Raw genomic sequence first — 14,089 nt, 5'->3', positions numbered from 1 at the left:
GTCTCCCTCCACTTGTTTATTCCATAATGCTGCTTTATAATTCCCCACAGGTTTCGAACACAACGGTGTCCAGGGGAGGACACTGAACAGAAATGGGCTTAAAGAAAGAAACAAGACACAAAGCACAGACATATTTTTCGACACACGTTAGATATTTAATAAATAATATATAATCAATTTCTAAACTTTTTTTAAATGGTTGCAAACCTCTGCAAATAAAAATTTTCGGGTAAAAAACTGCTATAGCTTCCAATATTCCTAAAGAAAGAGTTTTATCCAAATTCTTTGATAGTTTGGAGAGCCTTTTTCAATTCTTTAATTTTTTAATTGATTTTCGCAAAAAAAACTTAGTTTGTAACCACCATACATCGATTTAGTTATTCATTGTTAATATCTGGAATAAAAAAAATAAAATTCCTTGGGAATTAAGGAGATACGGGCATGACATCGATTAAATAACAGCGCGCGCGGACTATAGTCCCTGCAAATGACATATGCTGCGTTCTCGACTTCATTGCTTGATATTAATCGGACGGTACCTTCACCCACATTTCTTGCAGCGCTTACTGGTTTGAATGAACGAAAAACTTACCATATTATAACAATACACATAATTACACACTTTTATTATTATTTCCATAACAAAACATTGGGAAAAAGCTTAATTTTAGTATCCAATATTCAATAGATAATTCACAAATATGTGTGTCTTTTATAATATAACCCTATATTTGTGTTCTGTGATATAACCTATAAGAATAAACAGCTCGCCTGTGAAAAAATTATTTGAATTTCCTTTCAATACTTGTCAATACATGTCATCCACTTCAGACTTCTTCAGCATTTTTCAGCAAAAAAGGAATTCTTAATTTTCTTATCAATTAAAACAACGCACTGAAATCACTTAAAATATCCTATTAATACTAATACTATATAAAAGGTATACCAGGACCTTGAAAGCTTAGACACTTTCCGGTATAGATAATAGATTAATGCTTCTATAATTTCCAGAATGATGAAAAAGATTCTACTCCTCGACATATAGATGGCGCTCAGAGAGCGAAATTATCTCCTTCAAGACTACAACGGAGTGTCAATACGTACATTCACAGGTTTTCGCATCTTGATTCTTCAGCTGCAAAATCACGAATAAACATTCTCAACGGAATGCAAAAATATATAATTTTTTCCTACTAAATTTGCTCATAATTTTGTCGATAAATCCGCCACTGTTGCTCTATTCTTTATATTTTCAAGTCGATCTCACGTATTGTGCAAGCTATACACAGTGTCCGAGACAAAACAGTCTACCCTGAAAATCCTAAAAAATAAATTGTTTAGGCAAAAACGGCCAAACACGTCAAGTTTAATATTGAGAGAGGCATTTATTGACACAAATTGCATTTCTCTGACGACCTTCCCTCACCTTCAGAGCCCTTATGTCAATTTTTCTAAATCACTAGACCCCTGTATATACCTTCAATTAAAGGTTGTCTACGAAGCAAGCATCCAGTGAGGAATGAAGTGGTAGAAATTGCAGGGCCCAAAACTGTAATGTGAAATGGAACCTAATACATTGCTACCGTAATAAAAATTGCTACAGCATCTGGCATGTCTAAGTATTATTCACAAAATTTTAAAATCACAAAAATATCATGAACTAAATGAAGGTGATTTTGGTCATAATACAATTTTGTGACTACTTTATTAATAGGTAAAATCGTCAGAGGAATTTGATCTACAATGTTTCTCGGACAAATGCTCCTTTTATTTACATGGTACAGTCAATAGACAGAACTATCGATACAGAAACACATACACAGCAAGCTCAAAAACTTAATTTATGGGCTGATATTCTGGGAAAATATATTGTTGGACCTTTTTGTACTAATACAAATCTTAATGCCGACTTCTGCAGAACGCCATCGTAACCAACTCAGTTACTTGAACAAGATGATTTAATGACCTTAAAGACAATGTACTGATGTTTCAATAAGATGGGGCACCAACGCATTATGCTGCTGTCGTTGGTCACTTTTTGAACCACGTATTTCCTGCACAATGGATTAGACAGGAAGTTACCGTAGACTGGCCTGCTATATCTCCCGATGTTACTCCTTTCAATTTTTTTATGGATTATCTAAAAACTTGTCTTTGTTACAAAACATGAGTCCCTTCAAGATATTCGAAATAGAATTGTTAACGTATCAGTTAATAACGCCCGAAATGTTCGCCAATCTGTGCAGACGTTTTGAACAACAATAATTGTCTTTTTGTATGGAGCTCAATGGAGATTATTTTCAACATTTAATAAAATAGGTGTTAGATAGATACTTTTTATTTTTTTCATTTAAAATAGGGTAAATTTTTTTATCTACATTTATTTATATTTCTTGAGAACGAATTGATAAAATAACAATATATGACTATGTTTAAGTCAAGGTATCACTCGACCCTTATTTCTATTTTTAAAAAAATGACATTGGCTTTGGGGGGTGAGAGAATGACGCGTGTTAGAGAAACGCAATTTCTGTCAATAAAAGACCCTCAATATTAAATTTGACTTGTTCGGCCGTTTTTAAAAAATATTTCTAAAAAATAATTCGTTTTAAAAAATATTTTTTTTGCTACATTTTCAGGGTGGACTGTTTTGCCTCGAACACTCTATAACTGTATAGTCATCCTAACCTTAAATGTATGTTTATTTACTGTTTTGCCAACGTTAGTGGCTTTTTAAGGTTTTAGTCTTTTTAATGTCCTCTTTTTTTCTTTCAATACTAATTATTATTGTTTTAGGCCTGATGATGCTCTGAATAGAGCGAAACACGTGTAGCTTTAAGTAAATGTTGTGAGACCGTGACTTTGTGTTTTTCATTGTTTTTCGTCTGTTGTATACGTCGGTCTCTTTGTGAAAAATGGATGAGATTTTCTTATTCGAACACTCTGTATAATAAAGTGGAGTAGTACTGTAGACGGCGGAGTGCGATGGCATTGCAAAGCGAAAATTTTGTTCGCAGCAACAAACTTTGACCTATTCTTATCAAAAGAAACCTTTTGTTGAACATTTTCTTGTTACATGATTTGCATGCGTAAGAAAATTTAAGTTGGCATCTAAAATTATGCCTTCAGTAATTAATATTATTATTAATTAGTTATTTAATTTTTCTTTCATACGAAATGTTTTTTCTATTCACAGTATCACACAGTATAACAAAGATCAATAATAAAAAATACAATACTTTGATTTTTCTTCGTTTAATTTCAATTTATTGTCGCAGAGCCAGTAGAATAAATTATTCAGTTCAATATTCATGTCCGGCTGCATCTGAAGAACCTATATATCCTACCTATATCTCTACCCACTACATAAACCATTATATCACCTGCAAATAGCACTACTTTACACTTTTTAGTTACATGTACTATATCATTAATATATAACTCATAAAGCTCCATTAGACAAGACTGTAACCACTTTATTCCTAATAATCCTAACCCTTAAATGCTCTAATTTTCTAATAAAAATTTTCCTACACACTATTTTAAATGCTCTCTTAAAATCTACAAATTCAGCTAAAACAAGGCTACAACAAGAACAAACTCATATGATTCTCACGAAAGCTTGAGTGAACAGAGACAATCAATTTACGTCATATTTTTGTTATAGTGGTCAAGAAGTAGTTCCTTGACGCAAACTTCTCATAGACTGGTACAGGATTAATAAGTCAGAATTCATTACCACATTTGGTGTTTTGTAATCTGGGAACGGGAACAACAGTAGAGAATTTATAGAATTTTGGAAAGATACTAGTACTCAATGAAGTATTGCTAATATATAAAAAACGATCACCAACCGCATAAGTCACATAACATAAAATCTGCTTTGAAATACTAGTCTTTCCTCCACTAAAATTTTGTAGGTCTTTTTCCATGGTAAGAATTTCTTTCCTTCTTGCCATGAAAATTTTATTAAATATGGTCATTAAACTATTTGGTCCAGGGGTTCTTGTAAAATCAGTTAGCCGCTAGAGGAATACTTTCAATAATATGTTCAATACTATTCAAATATTTATTGAAACTCCGTGCAATGCCAGTCTCCTCTCCTAAACTGTTAATACTTGATTTAGTCAGACAAAAATAGCTGAAAACGAGTAACATGTCCATCGGTTTATTCAAATTCTAAAGGAAATACAATAATGACATATATATAAGATCTTTACCTGACAGTATCCCTAAGTGTAACGGTACCATCTCCCACATTAACAATGTAATTAATGTGACCATCAACCAACTCCACAGCAACAAAATCCTCTTTGCGTCCTCCGTTGAACATGATGAGTCCGTTTGCTTCGCGGGTTTTAAACATAAAGTCGATGTGGATGCTTGAGTATGCGCGCAACATAGGCAACCCGATGAACGTGTGCTTCGATCGGAACGTCACCGGCCGGTGCAGATTGTCCGTGGCGTGTTTTACGAATTTCGCTGTCACTTTTATCGTTGGAAAACCTACAAATTGAAAAATAGTTTATTATATAATTCAGTAAGTAAATAGTAGCTTGTTCTATCTACAGCGTGTTTATTAATTGAGTGTCGATATTGCAAAATGTGATTTTAAGAAGAAAAGTTAATATGGCTAAGGAAAGAAAAACTTACTTTTTTACCTCATAGTCATAGTTGATATCCAAATTTAAAGTTTTATTGTCTAATAAGAAACAAATCCTAATAATAAGAGAGTTATACCATAATAATAAGATATTTATACCAGTAGGGCATACTCGCTGGGGGGGCACGCCACTGTCTTCCAGGCCGAAATATTCACTGTATTAAAATGCGGCCAGAAAATCCTATGTGCCGATGGAGTCAGAACCCATAATTGGTATCGCCAAATGCGTAGCAGTCGCGTCAATGAAGGGTCTGCTGGACAGGTGGACCCACCGAAGATGGAGTCCCCTGGTATGAGACAGGCCAAAGCGCACACTCTGCCTGTCTCACCAAAAATCTACTACGCCTAAAAAGACGCGAAATTCGGCTCGTGACAGGTCTTTTAACCGGATACTGGCACTTAAGAAGCCATCTCCATACCATCGGCCTTGCGGACAATCTTGAATGCCAGTGGTGCTGGGAGTTGACCACGTGGTCGGGGAGTGTCCAGCATTCACGCGCGCCAGCTTCAAATACTCGGGTAACACCTTCAGTGCATCAAGTAACTTTAAGTCCTTCAGACCAGAGAGCCTTATCGGTTTTTCTAAGGCCATTGGACTCTGGTAACCCCCGGTGAGGCATGATGGGTCCATCAGGAGACCTATATGCACAACTGCCTCTGACACGCCACTGTTTTGACAATTTCAATAAGAGAGTTATCGAAATATTGACAGATAGTACAATAAATTCAGTAATATAAGAAATAACAAAATCAAACTTACAATATGAGAATATTAGTAAGTAGTATCACATTAAATTCTTACTAACAATCTAAATCTATCCGTACCAAAAGATTTCAAATTACTCAAAGCGAAGCCAAACAGATGATGACATTGTGCATTTTTATGAATGGTGTAATTGAAATTATGTTTTGCAAATAATTTTTTTCCATGTTATTTCTACTTACATCCTACTATGAAACATGGTATAAAGAGTTAAAGGATTTCTTCTTTGATGATGACGTGTAATAGGAGACATATTAACCTTCATAAATATATAAAATATTGAATTTAACTTGTGAATAACTAATTTGAGGCTGTCAATATGAATTCCATAGTATGGGGTTCAGATACAAGGTCCGTATACCAGGTGAGGGCGCACAAAGGCACAGTACTTTTTATCTCTAAACTCCTTAGAAGGAGCACCCAGGCAATGAAAGCATCTGAAAGGTCTTAGCAATAACATTATCCGAATGAACAATAAACTGGAGGTTTTTATCCCAGTGCAACACCAGGAGCTCTGATAATATAGACTCTTTCAAGAGTGTATTGGTTAATCTTGTTGAATTAAATTTTATACAATATCCAATGCGGAAAAAGCTCATAGTTTTAGGTACATTTAAAGGGATTTAGTGATATATTATTTCTCAAATATCAGTGAAATAGGTTATCCGGATTATATTGGTCGCAGTCCTGAAATGATTTGACAACACTGCTTAACTTAAGATTATCAGCAATAGACAGGTAATTACAAATGAAACATTTATTAAAATCATTTATGAACATATTGAAAAGGAGTGGTCCTAGGGTTCTAGGTGGAAACCCCAGATGGAAGCCGAATTACCTTAGACAGGAAACCGCTAATTCGAACTAAACTTATGAAGCGACATATTAGATAAAAAAATGGCAAAGGCGAAGATCCAGAGTGGGTCAATTTCAAGATCATTAAAAAATATTTTGTTCAGCCTCTAATAGTATCAATAACTTAAACTTTCATTTGCGCTATACAGTGTGTCCAAGAGAAGGATGTCTATCAAGGAGATCTCGGCGGCTATAGGAGATATGACGTTGATTAAATTAGAGAAAAGTTATTAGATAAGTCTAATTTTTTTTTTTAAATTTTGGTACACATGTCTCTCCCTAAAGTAGTATAAAAATTTTAACTGGATTAGATGTCTACTTTATCAGCAACTAAGGTTAGACATGTTTTTATGAGTTCGGCAATTTTCAATCAAAGAATTTGTATCAAATTTTGCGTAAAAAATTACATAAGGTGTAAAAAAGTGTCTGAAATATTAACAAAGGCCTATAGGGACTCTGCTATGACTAAAACAAGATTTTACAAGTGGTATAAGCTTTTTCAAGACGAACGCACCAGATGCTCCAGCCCATCAACAACCAGAGAAGTCGCTTATGATGTTGGAATATCGATTGGTTCATGCCATTGAATTTTTTCTATTGTTTTGGGTATGAAATGCGGGGCAGCAAAATTTGTTCCAAAATTGTTGAATATTGAAGCGGCGAATGGAGGTTGCTCGTGAGTCACTTAATGAAGTCAACGACGATGCAAAATTTCTCAAACGTATATAAATATAATAGCTGACGAAACATGGGCTATTAATATGACGTCGAAACTAAAGCTCAACCAGCCCAATGGAGTTATTCTTGATCGCCCAGACCTAAAAAGACTTGACAAGTGCGGTCGAACGTGAGGATTATGCTATCCGGTTTTAACGGATTCATTAATCATAAATTCTTGCTCCGAGATCAAATGGTCAATAAGGAGAACCACTTCCATCGTTTAAGTTCAACGTCGTTTACGTGAAGCAAACCAAAAAAAACGCCCGGATTTGTGTTAAAGCAACTCATGACTTTTCCGCCACGATAATGCACCCGCTCACACTTCGTTGCTTGTTCGTAAACTTTTGGCCAAAAACAAATATTCAACGAGACTCCAGTCTCCATATTCGCCAGATATGGCTCCGTGACTTTTTTTATTTTCAAAAATAAAGAGGACTTTATTATCCGACTCTAGACTTTAAAAAGCAGTCTTTTTATATATAAGTATATATGACATTCAAAGCGCATGACTGAAAGAGCTAAACGGTATCCTAAAGACCGAGTTTTAGAAGCGTTTTGAAGATTGGAAGCTCTGGCACAAGTGCATTATATCTGATAGAAACTATTTTGAAGGCGACAACATGAATGTAAATGAAGAAATAAATATTTTTTTAAAAAATGAACATTCCTCTTATTTTCTGAACTCACCTCGTATACCTTCCTTTCTAAAACTAACATATTTGTAGAATTTTCGTTGAACTGAATTTAGCTGGTTAATATGCACTGCATAAATAAAAAACCGTAATAAAGTTCCATACAGCGTCTATAATTTTACACGGAAGTTAAACAAAATTATTGGCTTAAAGTATTAGAAAATAGATCTGTGTGTTCTATAATCAAGCGTAGGGGCTTTAAAGAAGATCTTATGATAGTATCTATATAAGCATTAAAGGAAAGCATTTTAACAGCACAGACCCCCATGTCAGGAACGAAGTGTCAATTAAGAAGGGTGGTATCATTTATTACGAAGCCAAAGTCAATCCCATCTTTGAGCAAAGAAATTGATATTTTACATTTCTGAAGGTTAAGTGGGAGTCTGTTAACTTCACACCATTTATAAACCCTCCAAATTAAATCTCATTGCTGAGCAAATAACTTATATCTTCTTACATTTCTGAATATTAAGTGGGAGTATGTTAACTTCACATGGTTTATAAAACTTATAAAGATCTGCTTGCAGATGCATGCAGTTACGCATGTTCTTGTCATAGGAAACAGTAGAAACTTACTGTCAATAATCTGGGAAATGTCGTTGATAAAAATCTGAACCCATTGAACTCTACAAATTGCGGTCTATCTAATAAGTAGGAGATACAAATTTTTACTAGATATTTATTATAGTCCATTTTTTTGGAAATAATTCGAACTAATCAAAGTTCTTAGCAAAATCTATGTATATTACATCACGTTGACATTTGCAATTTATAGGCGCATATGCATTTCTCAGAACTGATGTTAAAATAATGACTGTTGATCTACACTGAAAAAAACCATGCTGATTAGGTGAATAAATATTTTACAGTAATAAAAAACTTAAATATCCTGTCCCTCAAAAATATTGACCTAAGCTATAGTTGATATATGTTTATATAAACTTTTCTTCTTAAAAATCACCCAACAATTATATTATAGGCACTCAATTATTGAACATCCTGTATTAAGCCTCAAGTACATAAGTGCAAGAAGATTGAAAATAAGTGTCTTTAGCAAAGTTACGGATTATTATGTTTGTGCATCACTCACTGTTCAATCCGATATAGAATAGTTCAAACTCACAAACCCATCTAAATTCCCCGACAAAGTAATAACCGAATCTATAGATCTCGTCTGACATGTTACCCAGGCAATCTGCGTATAAAAAAATATTATTTTTACGTCCCGTTACCCTGATGTATGAATATTGTTTGTTATTAGCACTTTATTATTTATTTTATTATTATGCAGAGCATAATCAAAGTATCAATCAATCATAATTTTGTAGTGTTTTTACCATTCGTTTAGGTGTGAATTAAAACAATCGATGCACAAAAAGAGTCAATTGATTTACTACGCACAAGAAATATTTACATACTGTATTTATTTACTAGTATTTATGTCAATTTTAAAATTCGGACTTGAAGTGGGTTCCTAACGGCGATGGTTTCTTATTTGTTAGGTAGACTAAGATTACAATGCCGAAGCTCATTTGGTCTCGAAATGATTTCAAAGAGGGTGAATGTCGATATCAGCTTTATTATGGAAAGTTTGCCTTTTGTAGAAGTACCTCTTGTAACAATCTATGTTTTTCTCCAGAGAACGACATTGAGAAGTATCACAGCACACCAGAAACTTGAATGCATGTAAGTTTTCAGACCACTTCTAATTTACTGCGAGTCATCCTCTAATCCAGGCCGCAAGCCAATTTGGGAATCGGCAAGCCTATCAGGTCCTCGGCAGGCAAGTCTTCCTTGAGAACATATTCTGGTAACTAGGTAAAAAAATATTTCGACCAGTCTTTTCATCCCTGCATCACCCGACTGTGGGGTTAGACCGAAGCAGCTCTTGAATTTTTTTCCGAACTTTCTGCGGAAATTCTCGCCTGTCCTTCATACAATGTGCCAGAGCATACTCAGCTGGAGTAGTAAAAAGGACTTGCAGTTCACAGGTCACGGCAATAACAGAATAAATGAGCTTCGCCATACTTCGGGGGCATTAGTCAACCCAAAGGACATACGAGTAAGTTGGAATCGTCTTATAGTAGAAACTGTGAATGCAGTAAGCGGCCGAGATTTTAGTGCATTAGGAATTGGCCAATATGCGGGTTTAATATCACAGGTACTGAGGAATTTGGCATCTCTTAATTTATCTAAGGTGGTAGAAATAAAAGTTATGTATTAACCATTGGCAATCATTTGTTCCAACTCAGCACTGACATCCTTTTGACGGACACGGAAAACAGAATAATAGCGCGTTTGATAGGTACGATCTTAATCTCTAGCTTGACTAAATCCGTACAACCTAAAGATAAACTCATTTTGGAAAAGGCTTTCTCAATTGCAAAGCTGCATGGCCAATGTCCCAAATCCTTATTTTAAACCTTGTTGTCCATCGGTTACAGTGCACTCAGTGGTCCAAGATTGTTTAAGGGTATAATAAGTAGATCAAACTGACAGACCAGCCCATAGAACCCATGATGGTTCGAAATGCTCCACTATCAACCAAACGCAACAACGTTTTTCCAAAAATGTCTATATGCAGGTAAGAAAATCAAGAAAAGCAGAAGTATAATTATGATTAGTTAAATTAGTAGCCGATGGTGATTCAACGAGTAGGCAAGAAGACAAGTTCTTGCATTAAAGTCTCTCTTTCCCCATCGGAGGCTTAGAATATTTACGAAAACGATATCCACAGTTCCAATATGTTCCATCCATCACAGGAAACTACATTCGGCTAAGCTTGATTGTGAAGAATCGGCTTAATCTGACTACGCTCTGAACAAGGTTCAATTGATGCCGCGTGACGACTGATAATAGCTGCCTTATGTTTGTAGGTATTGGAATAAATTCATTCTGGATTCGGTCTTTCCGATCACATGACTTAACCTAGTCATCTCGTGAAGATCGTGGATTTCATGTGTAAGTGAATTCCGATGGATAAGGTTAAGTTTAAATGATTCGGTGGGACTTTCTGGGAGTTTTCGAAATAAGTTCTCTATTGTGACAATAAAGCTAACGACGCGTTATTGTGATGCATGGATGCGCCTAAGAATTTCATCGCACAAACTACATATATAACGAATCTTAGTAAATCATCCCAACTGGCCAAACTATGGTTAGGATACCAAAGAAGGGCATTGCCAGTAAACAACTCTGATGCAGACTGGAGTAACTGCGCCTTAAGTATACCTCGAGTATTAAAAAAAAATTGAAATAAATTAATGATGGCCACCTAAAACCGAACGTTTGATCTTGTGGTGGTTATTTATATCAATTTCGAAAATTCGGGTGTTTAATGGGAACACCCTGTATATTATTATATTTTTAAATTCCGTGTAAAATAAATCATAGATCATCTTCGGTGTGACACTTTTACATGCTAAATCTGAAAACTTCGTCTTAACGGGTGTAAGTTAAAAAAAAGTTTCGAAAAAAATTGAAAATAATTAAAAAATGAAAATAATAATTTAAAATATAATGCTGGCTTACCGGAAATGGATTGTTCGGTACTTAAAGCCCTCGCCAATTCAATATATGGAATATTATTGAAATACAATTGTTGAATCTCCCCGACGAAATTAGGCACCGTGGTGGACATCGAAATTTCCTCTTCAACGTGGTAGAGGCCTCCGATGTGCAGGGTGCGCCACTGAAGCGTCGTGAATTTTCCCTGGATTTCCGCTAAATCAGGCAGAGAAAAGAAAAGAAAAATTGGTAAATTTACAGGAAAAAATCTTCACGCTCTACTCGGATAATAAAAGACGAAGCTGTTCATCTTAAACGTTAATTACCAGCCACGGGATAAATTAGACATTTCGAAAATGTTTCTCAAAGAGAATATAAAATAGTGAAAAAGGCTCTTAACGGAGATTGGAAAACTGGAACATTAAAATAAATCCGAGCGCCTCCTCCATTTCCAGATTAAAGTGCTTCACTTTCAAAAGATTTCCGGTTTTATTTAAACTGTCTGTTTAATTAGTTCATTACTGGAGGATTTCATTTTTCTGATGTTTGGACATTGGTTTCTGGAATTTTATGTTAGCAGTTACATACCTTAAAGAAATTTTTAAGAAAAGGGCTTTTATGAAATTAAAATGTTAAAAATGGATGGAATTTTTAAAGAAATACAAGAAGAGGAGGTATAGTACGATAAAAGTACGCATTAGGTCGATAATATTATTGTATAGTTTTAGATTTTTGGACACTGGTTACTTGTATAAAAGGAAAAACTAATTTCAATATTTAATTAATTAGAAAAAAATTACATAAAATTAGAATCATGTCTATAGGATTTCAATAATTAATTAAAAAGTACCAAAAATCTCAATATGTCATTTGATTATCCAGTAAGAAATGGCTGAAAACGATTACTACATTGAGGGATTTTCGATGAAAGTCGTTGAAAATAAGTACCATATAGACGGATTCTATATTTAAAACAAAAACGCTAATGATGAGGAAATATTTGATGGTACCAAAAATCTGATGTAACAAAAATATTTTCAAGCAAAATATTGCTGAAAAAAAGTTCCACATGGATATGAATTTTTTTGTTAAGTTTTCTGTTCCTTCGATATGGTTTCTATAAAATAAAAGATTTCCCGACAAAGATGTTGGTAAAAATTAATAAAAAAGGGCCATACATTTATATTTACTTAACGAAAAATGCATTTTATTAATAATAATTCTTTTAAATTATGAACTAGGCCGTATGATAAATGATTTATTTAATAGTAGTAGCAGGGTTGAAATCCGTTGATTGAAAATCCGTACATTCCTTAAGCTCAATGAAAACGGTGTCAAAGTTTATACAATAAACTCCAAAATTATTGCAGAAATAAAAAAAATCAAAAATGGTGTTTAATAACCTTATTCGATTATTTTGAAATAATTATCACTTTATATTAATATACAGTTAAGTTAATTTTAAAAATATTTACCCCTGATGGGCGATTGGTTGTCCAATTGTAGTTTTAAATTGGTGCCTCTCCTTGAAAATCTGACCGTATGCCACTCGTTGTCGTTTACGTTTTGGCCTGCCAATAAAATCTAGAAATGCAAAAAAATATATATATATAGAACTATGTAAGGGGATTAGAGTATTTAAAAAAGAAATCTTAAAATAAATTATTGTTTAGAAAATATGGGCTTTATCAATTAAATCAGATTATACACCATTAAATTATTCAATAAATTATTAATGGGTTTTTATTTTTAGAAAACATTTTTGATTTCAAAAAACCTGTTACATATATTAAACTTCATGTTAAACCGTTACACAGGGTGGACCATCAAAAACAGTCCAGCAAGGTTTGGGGCCCTTTTTTAAAAAATTTAAAAAACTGTTCGGATCCGTCGATTTTTGATTTTAGGAGGAGATTTTTTTTTAATAGTTTTAAAAAAGGGAGGCAATTCCCTTTTTAACCACTCTCAAAATCTTAAATAGGAGTGGGGGTCAAGTGATACATTATTTTAAAGGTCTTTTTATTCTAGCTACAGCTGCCAGATTTGAATTTGCTAACTTGAGTTTTCGCAGTATGACAGCTTGTTAAAGATTTTGAAACAATACCATTATTTAGTACTTTTAACGCTAGTTTTTAGAGGTTTTACAAAACAAGAAAGCTCGCACCCGTCGATTTTTGATTTTAGAAAAACGAATTTTTGTTTAAATTTTTAACCCACAACTTCAACCCCTTAGCGAGGGCAACATTCATCCTTATTTTTTAAATGGGAAGGGGTATGTTGTGATACATCTTTTGAAAGGTCATTCAATTTTCTTTACAATAGCGCTTTGTTTTTTAAATTTGAGCTGCGTGTTCCAGATAAATCTAATTTAATTTTATTGATTATTTTATTATCTTATTAAATGTTAAAAATGTCCGCCGTTTACCTCCATACAATAGTACAGTAACTGTTCAAAGTGTTCCCGGACATTATGAAGAATATTGGGTGTTATTTGTTGGCATTCATGAATGATGCGGTTCCATAAATCTTCTAACGATTCAGGTTAGGTGGCATAAGTTTTAGATTTCAAATGTCACCACAAAAAGACATCAAGAGAAGATAAATCGGGTGATCTCGCAGGCCATTCGATAGCACCCCTTCTCCCAATCCAACTACCAGGAAACGTTTCATCCAGAAACGGCCGTACTGGTAATGCATAATGGGGAGGAGCCCAGTCTTGCTGAAATATCACATTTTTTTCATGGTAGCGTTGGTCGTTTTCCATAATTTCAATCAATGCTGGGTTAACGGCATTCTCCAAAAGATCTAAGTACGTATCTCTATTTAAATTTCCCGGTAAGAAAAATGGTTCAATTATGTGATCACCAAAAAATACCAACACAAACATGT

General features: G+C 34.1%; 1 protein-coding gene across 4 annotated transcripts in view; it reads right to left on the bottom strand.

The window, feature by feature from the left end:
- The window catches only part of LOC126746511 (neurexin-1), a 336,936-nt gene that overhangs the window by 47,944 nt on the left and 274,903 nt on the right, over positions 1-14,089 (bottom strand). For all 4 annotated transcript variants that reach the window (XR_007663913.1, XM_050454829.1, XM_050454818.1 and 1 more), the window contains 3 exons: positions 12,676-12,784; positions 11,225-11,416; positions 4,221-4,506 (listed from right to left, as the gene is read on the bottom strand). Coding sequence is in view for 3 of the 4 variants with exons in the window: in XM_050454829.1 (XP_050310786.1) it covers positions 4,221-4,506; positions 11,225-11,416; positions 12,676-12,784 (587 nt within the window). In the remaining variant the exon portion in view is untranslated. The remainder of the gene's footprint in view (positions 1-4,220; positions 4,507-11,224; positions 11,417-12,675; positions 12,785-14,089) is intronic.

The sequence above is a fragment of the Anthonomus grandis genome, chromosome 2 (genome assembly GCF_022605725.1).
Source record: "Anthonomus grandis grandis chromosome 2, icAntGran1.3, whole genome shotgun sequence".
NCBI classification, from domain to species: Eukaryota; Metazoa; Arthropoda; class Insecta; order Coleoptera; family Curculionidae; genus Anthonomus; species Anthonomus grandis.
Note: the sequence above shows the minus strand (reverse complement) of the source record. Positions and strands in the feature narration are given on the sequence as shown.